General features: G+C 39.0%; 1 protein-coding gene across 1 annotated transcript in view; it reads left to right on the top strand.

Annotated features, from left to right (window-relative positions):
• ATG5 (autophagy related 5) overlaps positions 1-15,602 on the top strand; it is a 60,451-nt gene that overhangs the window by 3,699 nt on the left and 41,150 nt on the right. The window contains exons 3-5 of the mRNA XM_053459432.1: positions 1,249-1,376; positions 7,129-7,207; positions 8,954-9,116. Of these exons, the coding sequence (XP_053315407.1) occupies positions 1,249-1,376; positions 7,129-7,207; positions 8,954-9,116 (370 nt within the window). The remainder of the gene's footprint in view (positions 1-1,248; positions 1,377-7,128; positions 7,208-8,953; positions 9,117-15,602) is intronic.

The following is a 15,602-nucleotide window of genomic DNA, read 5'->3' on the forward strand; positions in this document are numbered from 1 at the left end:
CGTGCAGTGCAAGTTGTAGGAGGGACTCTCGGTCCAGAAGCCACATCACAATAATGTGGATGCTGATCACTAATAAAGCCAGTCTTTCATTCTCCTAATTCTCCTACGTTTCCATAATTCTTTGCTGCATTAACCCCCACGCTGCTGATTTACCTGTTGGGAACAGCTTTATCATGATTATCATATCGATATTATGTCCTGTGTTTCAAAAAATGAGTGGAGTCCCTGGTTTGTTTCTTTTCCAGATGCTAATTATTTAACTGCCTCTTAAGCACCACCTTAGGTTTTGTTACCCAAAATTGTATTTATATATATATATATATATATATATATATATATATATATATATATATATATATATATAAAGATTTGAATGGTTTTGCCGCCTTTTAACTACTAGGTGCAAAAATGCATTTCTCACCTTATCAGTCAATGGTAATCAAATCATTTTATTATCTATTAAAGGGAAACTCCAGCCAACAAATGCACTTTAATGCATTAGATAGCTGTGTGGTGTCCATCTAAATGTTCTTGCTATGCCTTTTGCAAATGCCTAATGGAATTCCTCCTTATGCATTTGCCTCTTTCTCCATCCTCCAACTAAACGCCGTAATGTGATATAATCACCTCCAGTGTGACCCAGGTGACCTGCAGGCGTTCAGGTTCCCGTGCCCATGTGTAGAAAGTGCTGCCATTGGTATCAGTGGGATCACTTTGCTGCCACTGATTGACTGCTTCAAGCAGCCAATCAGTGTTGAGAACAGTTGGGCCATGTAGGATGGGGAGGGCAGCTTCTGCAGCAGTGCACCCTCTTGTATGTCAGGTAAGTGCTCTCTATTATTTTTTCTATTGGAAGAGAAGTATATTAAAGTATACACATAGTACTTTAATATGCATTCTTCTATGGTGAGGGTGTCAGAGACATTAGACTGCCCCATTAATATTTTACCAATGGCTCCCATCAAACATCAATGTGGCTTATTGGTTCTTTTGTTGACTTGTCTAACCTTGCCTAGTTTTGTTCTCTATACTTTCTGTGTCTTTTATGTGGTAAATGCAGTTTATGCTCTTTTGCTCTCAGAAAGTGTTTCCCATTGCATTTTCTCATTCCATGATCATTTACTAAATGGCTGGTGCCTAATGTTTGTGCTGTCTCGTAATGCACTCTATAGATTATTATTATAAATACATTAATGTTTCACCAGTGCTGGGAGATAGGGCTTGTCATACTTGTGTTTTGTTTCACAGCTGCTTTTACCCCGCATAAGTTACCTGACACTGGTAACCGACAAAGTAAAAAAGCATTTTCAGAAGGTCATGCGGACAGAAGATATTGGTGAAATCTGGTTTGAATATGAAGGGATTCCTCTGAAGTGGTGAGTTGCGAAAGTCCCCCCCCCACTTGTTCATGTTCTTTTCCCTTTTTGCTCCATCAGATTCAACACTTCCAATTTATCCCCTTTTTTGTAATTGGAAAACCGCATATTCAAGCGTTTTCACTCCTTAGCGTTTTAGATCCTAAACATTACTTGTTTGTATATGGACCTCTTCGCCAAGCACGATCTATCTATGTTTGCAGCCCCCCAAGAACTGGGGTTTTTGTGGTGCTGATCCATGAGCGACCCATTAGACTTATTTTGGAACTAAAGGTATTTTCTCAAATACTGGGCAGAACTTTTTATTACTGAATTACTACTGGAATGTTTACATGTTACAGTATTCTTACCTATCATAGTCAAGTTACGTGTCAGTGTTAAAGTTTTTAGGAACCATGTCTTCCTGATTTCTGGGGTCTGTCAATCCCTTAACACAGAGGGGCAGTAGTGCATGTACTTCCTCATTCATTTCATTGATCTACTTCCATATTTATTGCGATATGTGTGGAAACGAAGAAATAGGATGGCCCTGTTGAACCTTATCGCGCTTCCAGCCCCCCCACAAGAAAAACTGGTGGATCGCAAAAGTCCACCACCATGCTGATTCTGAGTCCCATAACGTGGGGTTATTATTATTATTTATTGTTTTATATAGCACCATCATATTTCACAGTGCTGTTCAATGGGATATTTGGCTACTTTTATAAAATGCTTAAATCCTATGTTTTCATGAGAAAGCTGACTCTATATCTGCCCACAATTTTATAGATGGCACTCCACTATTTTAGGGCAAGTTTAAATGTTCTGATTTCAGGCCGTATACAGGGTGTTTATAGTCTGCCCGTCTGATGATCAGCGAGTGTCTGGAGACGATTTATTAATTTAGTGGGACCAGCAGATGTCCCCAGTTATGTTCATTTACAGTAACATTATGTGACTAATTTCTATATACACTTTCATAGGACAAATGTCCAGCTGTTTTTTTTTTTTCTTCAAATCTAGAACCTTTTTATAGTGTAAGAAAAATTCCCCGCATCTCCGATGTGACCACTCGTTAAACTGACATAGTACATTAGCAAGGTTTTTTTTTTCTTTTTCTCTGGAAATGACTACTTTGTTTTCATTTCACTTGTCTGGCACATGGAAATCTGTTTTAACGGCCCATTGTGTTTCGTTATACAGTTATTCGTCGCAGAGAACGGATCAGTGGTCTGTTGAGTAATCTTTAAAGCACCAACTTGTTTTTTTTTTTTATTTTCACTAAGATACCTTTTTGCGTTCAGAACATTAACAGGACAGAATTTGGCTGTTTAGTTGACATTGGTTGTGTGTAAATTAATGAAAATGTTTCCTTGAAATCAATTGTGCAGGTAAAAAAAAATACATGCAGAGTAAACTGAATAAAAATAGACATTTTAATCTAATTAAATCAAACATACGGCTTGCTCTGTTTTGCCTCTGATGCCGATTCTCCATCGAAATCAATAAGGTTACAACTGAAGAGTGGAAGTTCTGGGAGTGATAACTAAGCTGTTTTGCTTTGTGGGAAAAAATGTGCAAGGTGATCTTATCCCCATAGCCAGCAGTGGTATTTACCTGTTGCTTGTATCATTCCATTGCTTGATAAGATCATTTCTTAAAACTTTGCAAGTAACCCCTGTATATGTCGTAACTCCTAGGTTGTAAGCTTGTTGGAGCAGGACCATCCTTAGCTTTTGTTAGTCCAATTTGTTATGTTATGGGCTACAAGTTGTGTCCAGTTTACCTATTGTGCAGAGCTGATGAAAATGATTGCGCTGGATACATCAATAAAAATCTTTGTAGATTCCAGTTTGTGTCCACCAGGTGGCAGTATTGCACTAGCATTTGGCTCCTGTATTGGAATTTACTTAGAAACACAGAGTTTGATGGTAGATTATTATTATCTTTTATTTATATAGCGCTTACAATCTACGCAGGGCTTCTTACAATACATATATTCGAGGGGTATGACAAGATGAGAATTGACAGACTAAGACAAACCGATACATTAGGTGGAGAGGTATTCAAATGTTTCTATCATTTCCCCTCTCTTCTTTCGCCAAGCTATACATATTAAGATTCCTTAATGGTTCCTGATCATTTCTGTCATATAAACCAATTACCATTCTTGTAGCTCTCCCCTGAACTCTCTCCAATGTGTCAATATCCTTCTGGAGATGGGATATCCAGAACTTACACAATACTGTATGTGAGGGTATGTACGGTGGCATAATCAGCTCCCTGCTTCTAATGCCGCTCTCTGTACAATCCAGCACCCTGCCTGCTTTTTGAGATGCCTTATTGTAATGTCTTCATACCTTTAAGTCATCAGAAATAATTACTCCTGAGGCTCTCTCTTCCATTGTCACTGGCAGAACAGTGCCCCCAAGTCTGTATTCTACCTTGGGATTTTTACTTTCCAAGTGCATTATTTTACACTTATCAACATTAAACTGCAGCCACCCTATTCTCACCAATTCTTCTAATTTACTAAAGTCATTTGCTTTTTGACTTGTTCTATCCAGTAGGTCTTTGCATCTGCAAAAAGTCATACCATACCATTAAGACCTTCTGTAATACTGCTAATAATAAAAAAAAAAAATATATATATATATAACTACAGGTCCCACTACAGTGTCAAATGCCTTACTGAAATGTAGGTAGTCTATATCAACTACTCCCTGGTCTTAATTAAAATTAAAATAGTTTGACGGGATCTCCCTGTAGTAAACCTGTGGTATTTATTTATCTTTGATTGTGATTTAAGATTTTATTTCAGATTATCATTTGTTTTGTTCTGATGAAAATTGTGGTACGTGATTGTTATAAGTGAGTCATCCTGGACCAAAAAGAGTGATAATACGACCTTTGGTGTTTTTAAGAAGGTTTTATAGAATACTGAATAACTTCAGTCATCTGTGGAAAGATCTTTCAATCTTTCTTGTGCATTACGTGTGTATGTGTGTGTGTGTGCGGAGTTAATATGTTAAACTTGGAAACATGGAATAGACCAATCGCTCTTATACATTCTTGTAGCTGGCCAGGAACCTGCCGGAGTAATAGAAGATGCGCCGAGAATGGATTAGTGTCTGTTTAAGTTTTTGCATTTACTTTTTTCTATGATAAAACTTGGACTGTGCTTCTCACTGAGACTCTTATACACAGCTTTCCCGTAATAGACAATATTAATATCCAAAATGATATACAGATATTAATTTTTTTTCCCCCACGGAAGAGCTTTTGTAAGAGACTACCATAAAATATAAACAGAAATCCCTGAGAAAATGTTCGGATTACAAAATCAGACTTAAATAAAAACAAAAAAAATCTACGGTGGGAGTGGGACAAAAATAATACAATTCTGAATAATATTTTTTTGCCATCCCCAGCCTGGCTCTGCATGTACATTCTTACCCAAGTGTGGTATATACATGTTATCTCCTGCTGTTACTGAACATTCCTGTTCCAACAGGCAGCGGTTGATGGGAATTGTAGTTCAGTGGCAAATAGAGGGTTAAAGATTTGCAAACATTGATCTAAATGGAGCCCTTGTCTCTAATAATTACTGTTCAGCACTTGTAGGAACAAGCGCTAGACAGCTGGAGTGAGCCGACTGAAGTTTGGAAACGTTCTGGATCCAATAGCAAAGCCTTTGAATATCTCTGGTGGTCCAAGGAGAACCCCGAACTAAGCCATATTATGGTCATGTGATGTTTCTTCCACTTTTATATCTCATTCCACATTTGCTTCACTAACAGTCCGTGAAAGCGCTTTACTAGATTAAAAAAAAAAAATAGCAAAACCACAAACACGCACCACACGAAAGAGATGCAAAATGGCACTTAGCAACTTGAAAGGATACCAAAGAGCTTGAAGCCAGTGCAGGAAAAAAAAAGACATACCCGGAAGCATCAAAAGATGTTTGCTAAGTCGTCATTTTCCTATTTAAACTGTGTTTGATCCTTGGCTTTTGTTTCCCATTTCGCTTCCTAATTAGTAACATTTTCGAGCTTGCCGTCTCATATCCGGCAAAAAAGAATTGTAGTCACTAATTGATCAGTAAATGGCCTTTAGCCCCAAACTATGTGTGCCCAGGAAAATCCGATTAAACATGAAATGATTCGGCAAGCTGTAACTGTACATGTCAGCAGACGCAGACGATTATCCCATCAGGCGTAATAAGAAACATCCCGTTTATAGCTTTAGTGTACTCCTTCGTGAGGCTACATGGATCAGTTATTCACATCAGAGCTAATTGTATATGTAGGAATTTACACTTTTATTTTTACCTTTTCTTGGTTTGGATTCGAGGTTCCATATTTTGCGCCGACTTGGCCAGGTAACATGTTGCATGTGTCCTTACGTTCGTTACTCTTTAATACCAAGCCCACTTTTATGTATACATTGTCAGATACAACACTATGATGCCTACGATAGTTTATAGTACATTACTCCAGTATATGCTTAGGCATAGATTTCAACCTACATGCCCTGCAATGGCATGACTATCAAGTCAACATGTAATCCTTAGCGGTCAGTCCTTGTTTGTCAAGCAAGTTAAAATGTATGAAGCTGCCAATCGGGAAGAATACGCTAAACGTATGCTGGGAAATGTGGTCTAAGCACTGGTTTTAAGTGATTTTCTTAGAATCTTTTTGTTCAAGTCTTATCCATTTTTTAATTTGTGGTTAAAGGAAGAAGGTAACCCCGTGAGTAATATATTACTTTGATCATTGGTTTCTTTCCTCTTTACCTGTCACAGGGATCGTTAAAATGGACAACTCATTGCTATCCGTTTTTGGTAACATAATCTTGTTGGATTCTGACGTGACTATTGTCATACGTTTAGGCAGGACTGGTCATGTTTGTGTAGATATTATTAGCATTATCATTTTTAAGGGGGCAGAACATGATGCAACTATAGAAAACCAATATAAGTTGTGCTAGCTTTTTTAGGTCTTATGGAGTCTCCTTGGATTCCTCAACCCTTACTACTAAGGGTTGTTATATTTAATGGTTTATATGGGGCCGTAACTCTCCGTTGTGCCGTACAAAGGGCAAACAGGACATGACGAGTAGTGCATCAAGTAATAATGTGGACAGAAATAAAAACAAAAGGTGAAGATGGCCTGCTCAGGGGAGCTTGTGTTCTGTGAAGGTTGGTGGTATGCCATTAGAAAGAGGCACGTCATCTGAAAATGTTGACCATTTCATAGACATTGGTGGGAACAGCTGGTGTGTTTGTAGGACATCTCTTTATTACAGTGGGGCAAATGAACAGAGGAATTTCTTTCCTGTTCTGGATTTCTGACACTGGTTGGTGAGTGCAATCTGGAGATGAACACACAGCCATTTCTCGAAGCCATATTGACTGGATTTATCACCAGATCCTTTACCATTATATCCACCCAACCATTGTTATGCTGTCTGTAGTCATGAAATAATGAACAATACCTTTGATGAAAAATAAAGCTACTTCCTCTGTTGAGTCAAAACTTTGTATCTTATAAAAGGCGACTCTAAACTGGGAAGACATATCACCAAAAGTAGATAAGTTCTTCACTCCATTTTCTTAAACTGCATTAAAAATCCTTGTTAGTAGTGCTTCTGACATATGCTGGAAGTTGACATGTTGTCATCATCTAATTAGGCTGAGCATGCTGTCATTTCCATTCTAGATTTCTCAGTAAAATGCATTTTATAATTGTGTTTTTGCCATTGTTTTCTTTAGGCACTACCCCATTGGTTTACTTTTTGATCTACATGCTTCAAACACCTCTCTGCCTTGGAGCATCATTGTCCACTTTAAGGTACTGTAAACCATATTTTGCTGTTCCTAAAGACGCTGTATTTGAGAGTCCATGCTGCAGTGCACAATAATTATGACCTACGAGCAGTTCTTCTTGTAACGACCCCGACTCATTTTTAACCCCATGAGGGCTGATCCCAGTGCACACAATTAAAACGTATAAACTGCTGACTAAGAACCATTGCCTTGTGAGCTATGGACCATGAAATACAGATCATAAAACCAGACTCGGTTACTTTATTTGTAGTCACTAGTCATCTTAAAAATCTGTCATCCAGGGCATGACTTAACATGTTTTTTTTTCTTTCTCTCTGAAATTACTGAGCTAACTGTGGTAATATCCAAACCGTTTATCAAAACCACTGCACTTTGAATGCATTGCAGGAACGTAACCTCCCTTTCAATTTACTAAACTGTGGTTCTAGTTCTGAGTCACAAGTTCCATGTTGCATGCACAGCCTTTTCTCTCACTCTTTTCTCTTTGCTTGCACAGCAAGCCTAGAAATATTACAGCTTTGTGTTCATAGTCATAGAAATTAGTTATTTCAACTTTTATGTTGAGTATGTTTAGGGAACATAGTGTATGTTTAGGCTTAATGTAGCTTATAAAAGATTCAGATGCCGCGTGCCGGTTGCCCAGGACAAGTGACCTCTGCGGTAACGCAAGTTTTGCCTCTTTTTCTGTAAAGGCCAGGGGTAGCTGCTATAAAGGGGAACTCCCAAACATTTATTAAAAAAAAAAACATCAAAAAGAAACTTTCCCTTTTTGAATGCATGTAATCATTCAGAATTTGAAGATGGATATGCGCTGCAAAAACATTTGACGTTGTCTATTATTAAAATGAGAACATCAAGTGAATTTCTTTAACAGTCAGGTTAACGCTTAATATCAAGGTTTGATTGTATAGGTAATTCATGACATACAGAAAAAGAAAGCCCCCCTCTTTTAATTATATGATTTTAGATATCAGGACATAACAATCATCTGTTCTTTAGCAGGTCTAAAAGTTAGGCAAATACAACCTCAGATGAACAACAACACATGGCATATTATGCTGTGTCATGATTTAGTCAACAAAAATAAAGCCAAAATGGAGAATCCATGTGTGAAAAACACCTTATGATTCAATAGCTTGTAGAACCACCTTTAGCAGCAATAACTTGAAGTAATCATTTTCTCTATCAGTTGCTAACATCGTTGTGGCCCACTCTTCTTTACAACATTGCTTTAATGCATTGAGGTTTTTGTGGACATTTGTTTATTCACAACTCTCTTAAGGTCCTGCCCTGACATTTCAATCGGGTTGAAATCTGGACTGACTAGGGCAGGGGTAGGCAACCTCCGTCACTCCAGATGTTATGAAATACATTTCCCTTGATGCTTTGCCAGCATTATGACTGTAAGAGCATTATGGGAGATGTAGTCCACAACATCAGGAGTGCCGAAGGTTGCCTACCCCTGGACTATGGCATTGCAACACCTTGATTCTTTTTTTTTATTTTTTTGCCATTCTGTTGTAGATTTGCTGATGGGTTATGTTATCTGTACTTTCTTTTTCCCACACCTTTGCAGAGCCGATAAAAAATGCCTCTTATGACGAGTAAATAGAAAATAAGTGGAGGAGGCATTGTGACCAAGTGCATTTATTACCGTAACAGAAAACAATGCTCCGTAGGTGTAAGATTCTTATGTCATGCTGTTATAATGATTATCTTTCATCCTGAAATGTGTTGAAATTTCTTACAGAATTTTCCAGCAAAAGACCTTCTACGATGCCAGTCCAAAGATATGATAGAAGCACACTTCATGTCCTCTGTGAAAGAAGCTGATGCCTTAAAGCACAAGAGTCAAGTTATTAATGAAATGCAGAAAAAAGACCACAAGCAGCTGTGGATGGGTTTTCAAAATGGTAAGTGTCTTAGCACATGCTCTTCTCCAAATGTTCTCATTATCTCAATTAATAGACTCAACTGCTAGATTGTGTCACTGCTTGCAAGTCGAGACTTCTCTTAAATGTTGTCGCCTTTACAACCAATGACATACCAGGTACACAATGAAAAGATGTCCCTAGAGGACCAATGTGGTGCCTGGTACGTCATTGATAAAAAACAGTCTCACATTGCTGTCATCACGGGGTCGCTGCTGTTGCTGACTGGAGCGGTCAGTCTACAACAAATTCCCTGTACTTCTTTGCATGTGATCGCTTCTACAGCCAATTACCTGCACGGATATATTTAAAGGAGAAAGGCATGCTTGTAAGCTTTTTCTCTTGCCTCTTTGGTATCGACTCTGTTATCTAGATACTTCCGCAAAAATGCTTTGCGGAGAAAGAGAAGCGAACCTTTATTTCTCCCCAAATCTGTCTGCAATATTCTGGCCTCTTAGAGTACCTCTGCATAAGGGTGGAGGCACTGGGGCAAGCTCTGCCCTGTTCCTCCAATGAGGGGAGAGGGTATGCCCGAGACGCTGCCCTTGTATGCAGAAGTACCTGGATAGCGGAGCTGATACCATGGAGAAGTGGACACAGACAGAAAACAGAAGAACAAGAAAAATCAAGAGAAGAAGCGGAGCTACTGAAAAGGAGTTGGCGGAGAAGGTAGGGAGACATTGGGAGAGCGTGAGAGAGTGTATAAAAGAGTGTCACATTTTGTGGGAATTCCCATTCAGTGCTAAATGTGTAGTACTATGTAATCAATGATACCAAGTGGATTCCTTAAATATATATATATATGTTATACAAATGTAGGAACATAATTTGGTAAAGGGATGAGTATTTACAGTATCAGTCAGCTGTGTGCTACGTTATGAGCTGAATTAGACATTGTATTCTTTGGAGTGTTAGCATATCAAAAAAGAAATGGTGATGTCAGTCAATTGTGGTGTATTTAAGGAACAAATAAAATTAAAGCAAATGCGTATATCAAGGGACGACACTTTGGAGAGTCTCCTAATATTTCTTAAGATTTGTATTATTAAGGGTTTATTATTATTTGTAGGGAGAGAACTTTGTAGGGAGAGAACTCTAGGTAAGATAATGCTATCATGATAAAGGTTTGATGATAGAACCTATGAAGAGGACAGGTCTGCCGATTAACTTTGAATAAGTAGATCTTTCCCTCTGCAGATACATTCACCAACTTTCTATGAGAAGCTGCTGGAGTTGTTTACATGTAGTCACTTTCACGTGGATGTGTCACATTTACTCCTTCCAGCCCCGCGACCTTTACGTACACCATAGCCAACTTACTGAAAATCATTACGCTAAAACAGGGCAGCTTTTGAGTTCCGAGAAACATGGTGCTGCTGTTGGAAACTTGTGGGCTTCAGATGATATTTGGCTACTGTGGTACTGTGACTCAGATAAGTAGTGACCTCCATCTTTCTGTTGCAGAATGACAGCTGAGTTCCAGGTGCAACAAACATACTGCTGAAACGCCTAGTCATTTTAGTGAATTTAACCTCTTGCCTGCCAAAAATGGATTTACATGCATACTGAGACATAAACTATAATTTCATTAAAAGGGAGCGGCTTAGTCTGCACTTAGGATAAATACAATTCACTGATAAAAGGTGTGCCTTGATTATGCGATTTGGAGAATGCCACATGTTACACTTACTCTTACTTACACTACGTAAGATTTCAGGGTGTCATGTTATCCCCATGTGAGCAGAGGGGCGGCTCTTAGAGTATCCCATCCACATCCATGCTCATGTAAAAATGGTCTTTGATAAACAGGTATGTTTTTCCCTTTTCTTTGGACCTAAAAAGTGGATCTGTAAGCAAGCTGATATGAGCGTGACAAGTACCGTTACACGTTTGATATTCTGGTAGGGTGTCTATTGCATATTAGGGGCTTTGGGTGTTGTTATACATATGGCTGTCATATGGCCGGGGGATGCTGATTAACTTCATGCAATAGCAAGATCAAGTCTAAAACGTCCTGAAAGCTGCAGAAAAACTTATGAAACATCTTTTGATAGCTTTCAAAAGCTAATTTAGATCTCTCAGCTATTTGCAAAAGAGAAATAAGAAACAATAGTGAAACCAAGAACAACTTTGCTGAAACAAGCTGTACCTTTCAGTGTTTTTTTGGCTTTTCAGAGGTAGATTTTAGTTCATGTTTACCGTTTTCTAACGTCCCAGTGAAACACCGTCCATGACCGCAAGAGAATGAAAAGAAAGTACCATTTGCAATAACTGTCTCACGGCACTTACATCTGCTGCTTTGTTTCTCTATGAAACCTTTGAATGCGTTAATTTAAATAGAAATCGCTAACATTTCTGCAAACGGCTCTGTTAGCCATTTTGTTAATGACACGAGACTCTCCTATCCCAAAACTCATCCTACCTTGGGTAAAAGTCTGCAGATGGATCATGGGAAACTTATTGCAATGGTATCTACTACTCCATTCTCTGTTTTACCCGGACCCAGCTGTTTTGTTTCTTTCTCCATTTCCAAATGCCACTTCAAAATTTAAAGACTTAAAGATTTCTATGTTGGGGCCAACCATCTACCTGACACAGTTTACCCATCTCTACTTAACAGTCTCACTACCTGTTTCTCTTTATGTTGTACTCCACTTGTCTCACTGACCGTTTTGATTATAAGTGTGTGGCCAAGGTCCTAGAAACATACTGATTCGTCTGTGATACAGATTATTTTCAGTAACAGTAACACCACAGTTGATAGTTTTGTAAAACAAAATGTGCAGTTGTACTAAGCAACTGGATACCCCAGTGTCTAACAACTCAATCTCCCTATTTAAGTAATACATTTTGAATGATCGGGTGTGTCGATGATAACATGGTTGGAATTTTGTGCTCTGGAAGAGGGCGTCCGATGAAAAACAAGGGCTTTATTGGTTTTCCATTGGGATTGGAAATACTCTGGGACCTCTCATGAGTCTACACAATTTATGCCATTCGTACGGATAGTCCAAAACCATAATTTCCAACTGTATATGACAAAACCCCCATGCAGTTTTTTGTCCTCTGCTGGATGAACTATAGGTTGTCTCTAGAAGCATCCTCTCCCAGCACAAACTTGAATCTGCCAAACTAGGTTTTATAAAAAAAAAAATTAAAAACAACCAAACACTAAGGCGAAAGTAAGGTGTAAATATATGCAACAAGGAGTAAAAGGACAGTGTATCTTGTGTAAACAGGCCATCTCCTTCCTTGAAGATATATTAGCAAAAGGTGTGGTTTTTTTTTTTGTAGATGTGGCCTATATCCATTTAATATACCGATATAGCTTGTTTACGACACATCAATAACCTTGAAGAAGTTCTAGAAGTTATAAATTCTAAAAAATCTAAAAACACAGGGATGCTGAGATCGTATCAGCTGTCACCAAGGACTTATTAAGAGAAAAAATGAAGAATGCCATGAAATTTGATAGCTGAAGATAAAGGTACACCTGTACGTGGACTACCTAAGAAGTCTGTTTTTACAACGTTGCTTTTCTTCCACCCAACATTTATACATATTTTCATAAAGCCTCATTTATTTTTGTCCTTTTGCTGTAGTTTTCCTATATCTGATGGCTGGTTTTTGGTTTTTGTAATAATCTGTAATATGGTGCTTATTCAGTAACTTTAAATGAATCAGTTTAATTCTCAGATTTTTTTTTTGCTTCTTACTAAATATAACCCACTATACTATACCTGTCTAGGGTCCCTTCTGTTCTCATCTTACACTCACTTGGCAAACTACTCTCACCCTTTGGCTTTTAATACTACTTCTATGACAATGACAACCAGATCTACCTATCTCTCCGTATCTCTCTCTCTCCTTCTTAGATTGTGCAACTAACTGCATTACCTCTATCTCTTACTGGATGTCTGCACAATTCCTAAATCTCAATCTCTCCAAAACTGGACTTCTTATCTTTCCTCCCTCCAATGCTGTCTTGGTGTCACCCTTAACTCTTGACGTCTCATTTACCCCCACATCCAGTCTGTCTCAACAAAAAATAAAACGACTCCATCTTCTTCTAACAGCATTGCCTGTATTTGTCCCTTCCTAACATAAGCTGCCACTAAGGCTCTTGTCCATGCCCTCATCTCCCACCTTGGTTATTGTAACCCTGTCTTAGCTGGTCTCCCTCATACCCATCTCACCCCTCTAAAATCCATCGTGAATGCTTTTTCTGGACTTATCTTCGTCACTTTACTAACACCTCGCTCCTCTGTCAGTCTCTTCAATGGCTGCCTGTGTGCATCATGATTCATTTCAAAATCCCCACTCTTACTTTCAAAGCTCTTCATAGCGGTTCCCCTACTTACATCTCTTCCTTCATCTCCAAAACACTCCCACCCGGTCTCTCCACTTATCTGATAATCTCCATCTCACCTGTGCTGAGATTTCCAGTTCGCATGCACGCTTGCAATATTTCTCAAGGGCTGCCCCCATCCTCTGGAATGCCCTTTCCCTGCATATCTGTCTTTTACCCCTGCCCATGGTCCTTCAAAAAATCCCTCAAGACCCACTTCTTTAAGGACTCCTACAAAATCATGTGCCAATGCCCTTTCCTCCCATCTAAAACAATAATTAATAATGATAATTCTAATTGTATATGTGATTCATAGTGCTGCTTATTCCAATAAATGGACATGTTGGTACAGAGCAGGTGTAACGTAGGTACCAGGTAAGGAACTCAGTATGCATGGATCAGCGGATGAGAAACAGGACAGGCACAACTGGAGATTGATAGCGATGAGACTTTAATCAGCAAGCGAAACCAAACAGAAATACTGAGCCTCACTTAGGCAATAAGGCACGGGAGCAAGCAAAGTCCATATAGTAACAGGAACTGAAATGCTGAGCTTCACTTAGGCAATAAGGTACTGGAGCAGGCAAAGTCCATATAGTAACAGAAAGAGAAATATGTAACCTCGCTTAGGCAATAAGGCACTGGAACAGGCAAAGTCCGTATGGTAACAGGAACAGAATTGCAGGATTCACTTAGGCGATAAGGCACTGGCTTAATGTATCCTGCTGCAGGCACTGAGCATCAGGCTGATGTGACAACCGAGCACTGAATGAGAGTCCGTGCTCGGTTTTAAATTTACCGCACTCTCACGTCCCACCCCCAGCCTCTGACGTCACTCCATGAGTGTCCCTCTGTCGCCATGGATGCAGCGGATAAGAGGGGGGGGGTGTGGTGAGCGACCCTGTGCCGCCATCCCTCTGGATGAAGGGGAAAGGCATCGTGAGCCCCCGCTACATGCGGACGCCCAGAAGCCCTGCATTGTGGCTTGTGACTGCAGGACATGTTGCTACAGAAAGAATTGGTTTGATTCAATGATCAGTCTAAACCTTGATTTGGTTTAAACGGTGAATAACGCACGGATTGTAATTCAGGTACATTTCTAAAATCGAATTCTCAGGGTAAAATCTGGACAGCATCCATGAAAAAAATGCTACCATGAAAGGTAATGGAAACATGTTAAACTTATACTTTTTAGTTGGATTTTCTAACAATAGATTCGTACAATAGATTTATTTTACTACTAATTCAGATGTCCTTTTTGCAATTTTTATTATTATTTACATGGAATTAATGTAGATCTGCAAAACAGATCAATATCATGTGTTGCATTGTATATGTAAAGGTGTTGTATTTGTCTTGGATGCGTTTGTATCAAGGAGATCTTGACCCATTTTTATGAGATCACTTTGATCTGAGTTGGCTTGCGTGGAGGTTCGCTTTGATCTGCAAAGACAAGCGGTGATTGTTACTTGAAAATAGTATTTGTTTTGAAGAAATTCTAAGTTCTGTTCGTTAAATGTGTACACAAGGTTGAGTGATTTCCGCTTGTTCCTTATGTGCCTGCGAGTTGGCTTCCCGACTAGTGGGTAACAATTAGAACACATTCTCCCACCTAACGACATCCCCGACCTCCCACAAAACTATAGTATCTACACAGATCATTAAATTGGGCCAATTTATTAGTAACATGTATCTTCTGTACATAACAGAACACAGGGGTTTCTCTTGGCACGGTGTCTCGAGTAAACCGAAAATAGACTTATATCCATAACGTGTGACCAGCCTTCTTATAGGAGGTTATTGGGAACATGTATATAATGTTTTCATCTGGAATGAAGTCGTTTCTGCTGTAGTTTCTGCAAATAAGTTTCCCATGATCCATCTAATGCATTAAACTGCCTATGGTGGCTGGAGCATCTCTTCAACTTGACCGCTACATCCCTCCAGTGCTGGATGGGGATTGGCCTGCCCTGTTATGAAAAAGAACCAATAACAATGCAAGATCCGTGTAAGATGGAGTCTGGAAATGTGCGAACGTTTTGAAATGTTAACTTATGCCCTCTTTTCATTCATTTCAAAAGTCGTAAATTTATTTCGAATGTACCAGAACTATTAGGCTG

The sequence above is a fragment of the Spea bombifrons genome, chromosome 3 (genome assembly GCF_027358695.1).
Source record: "Spea bombifrons isolate aSpeBom1 chromosome 3, aSpeBom1.2.pri, whole genome shotgun sequence".
Taxonomy (NCBI): Eukaryota; Metazoa; Chordata; class Amphibia; order Anura; family Pelobatidae; genus Spea; species Spea bombifrons.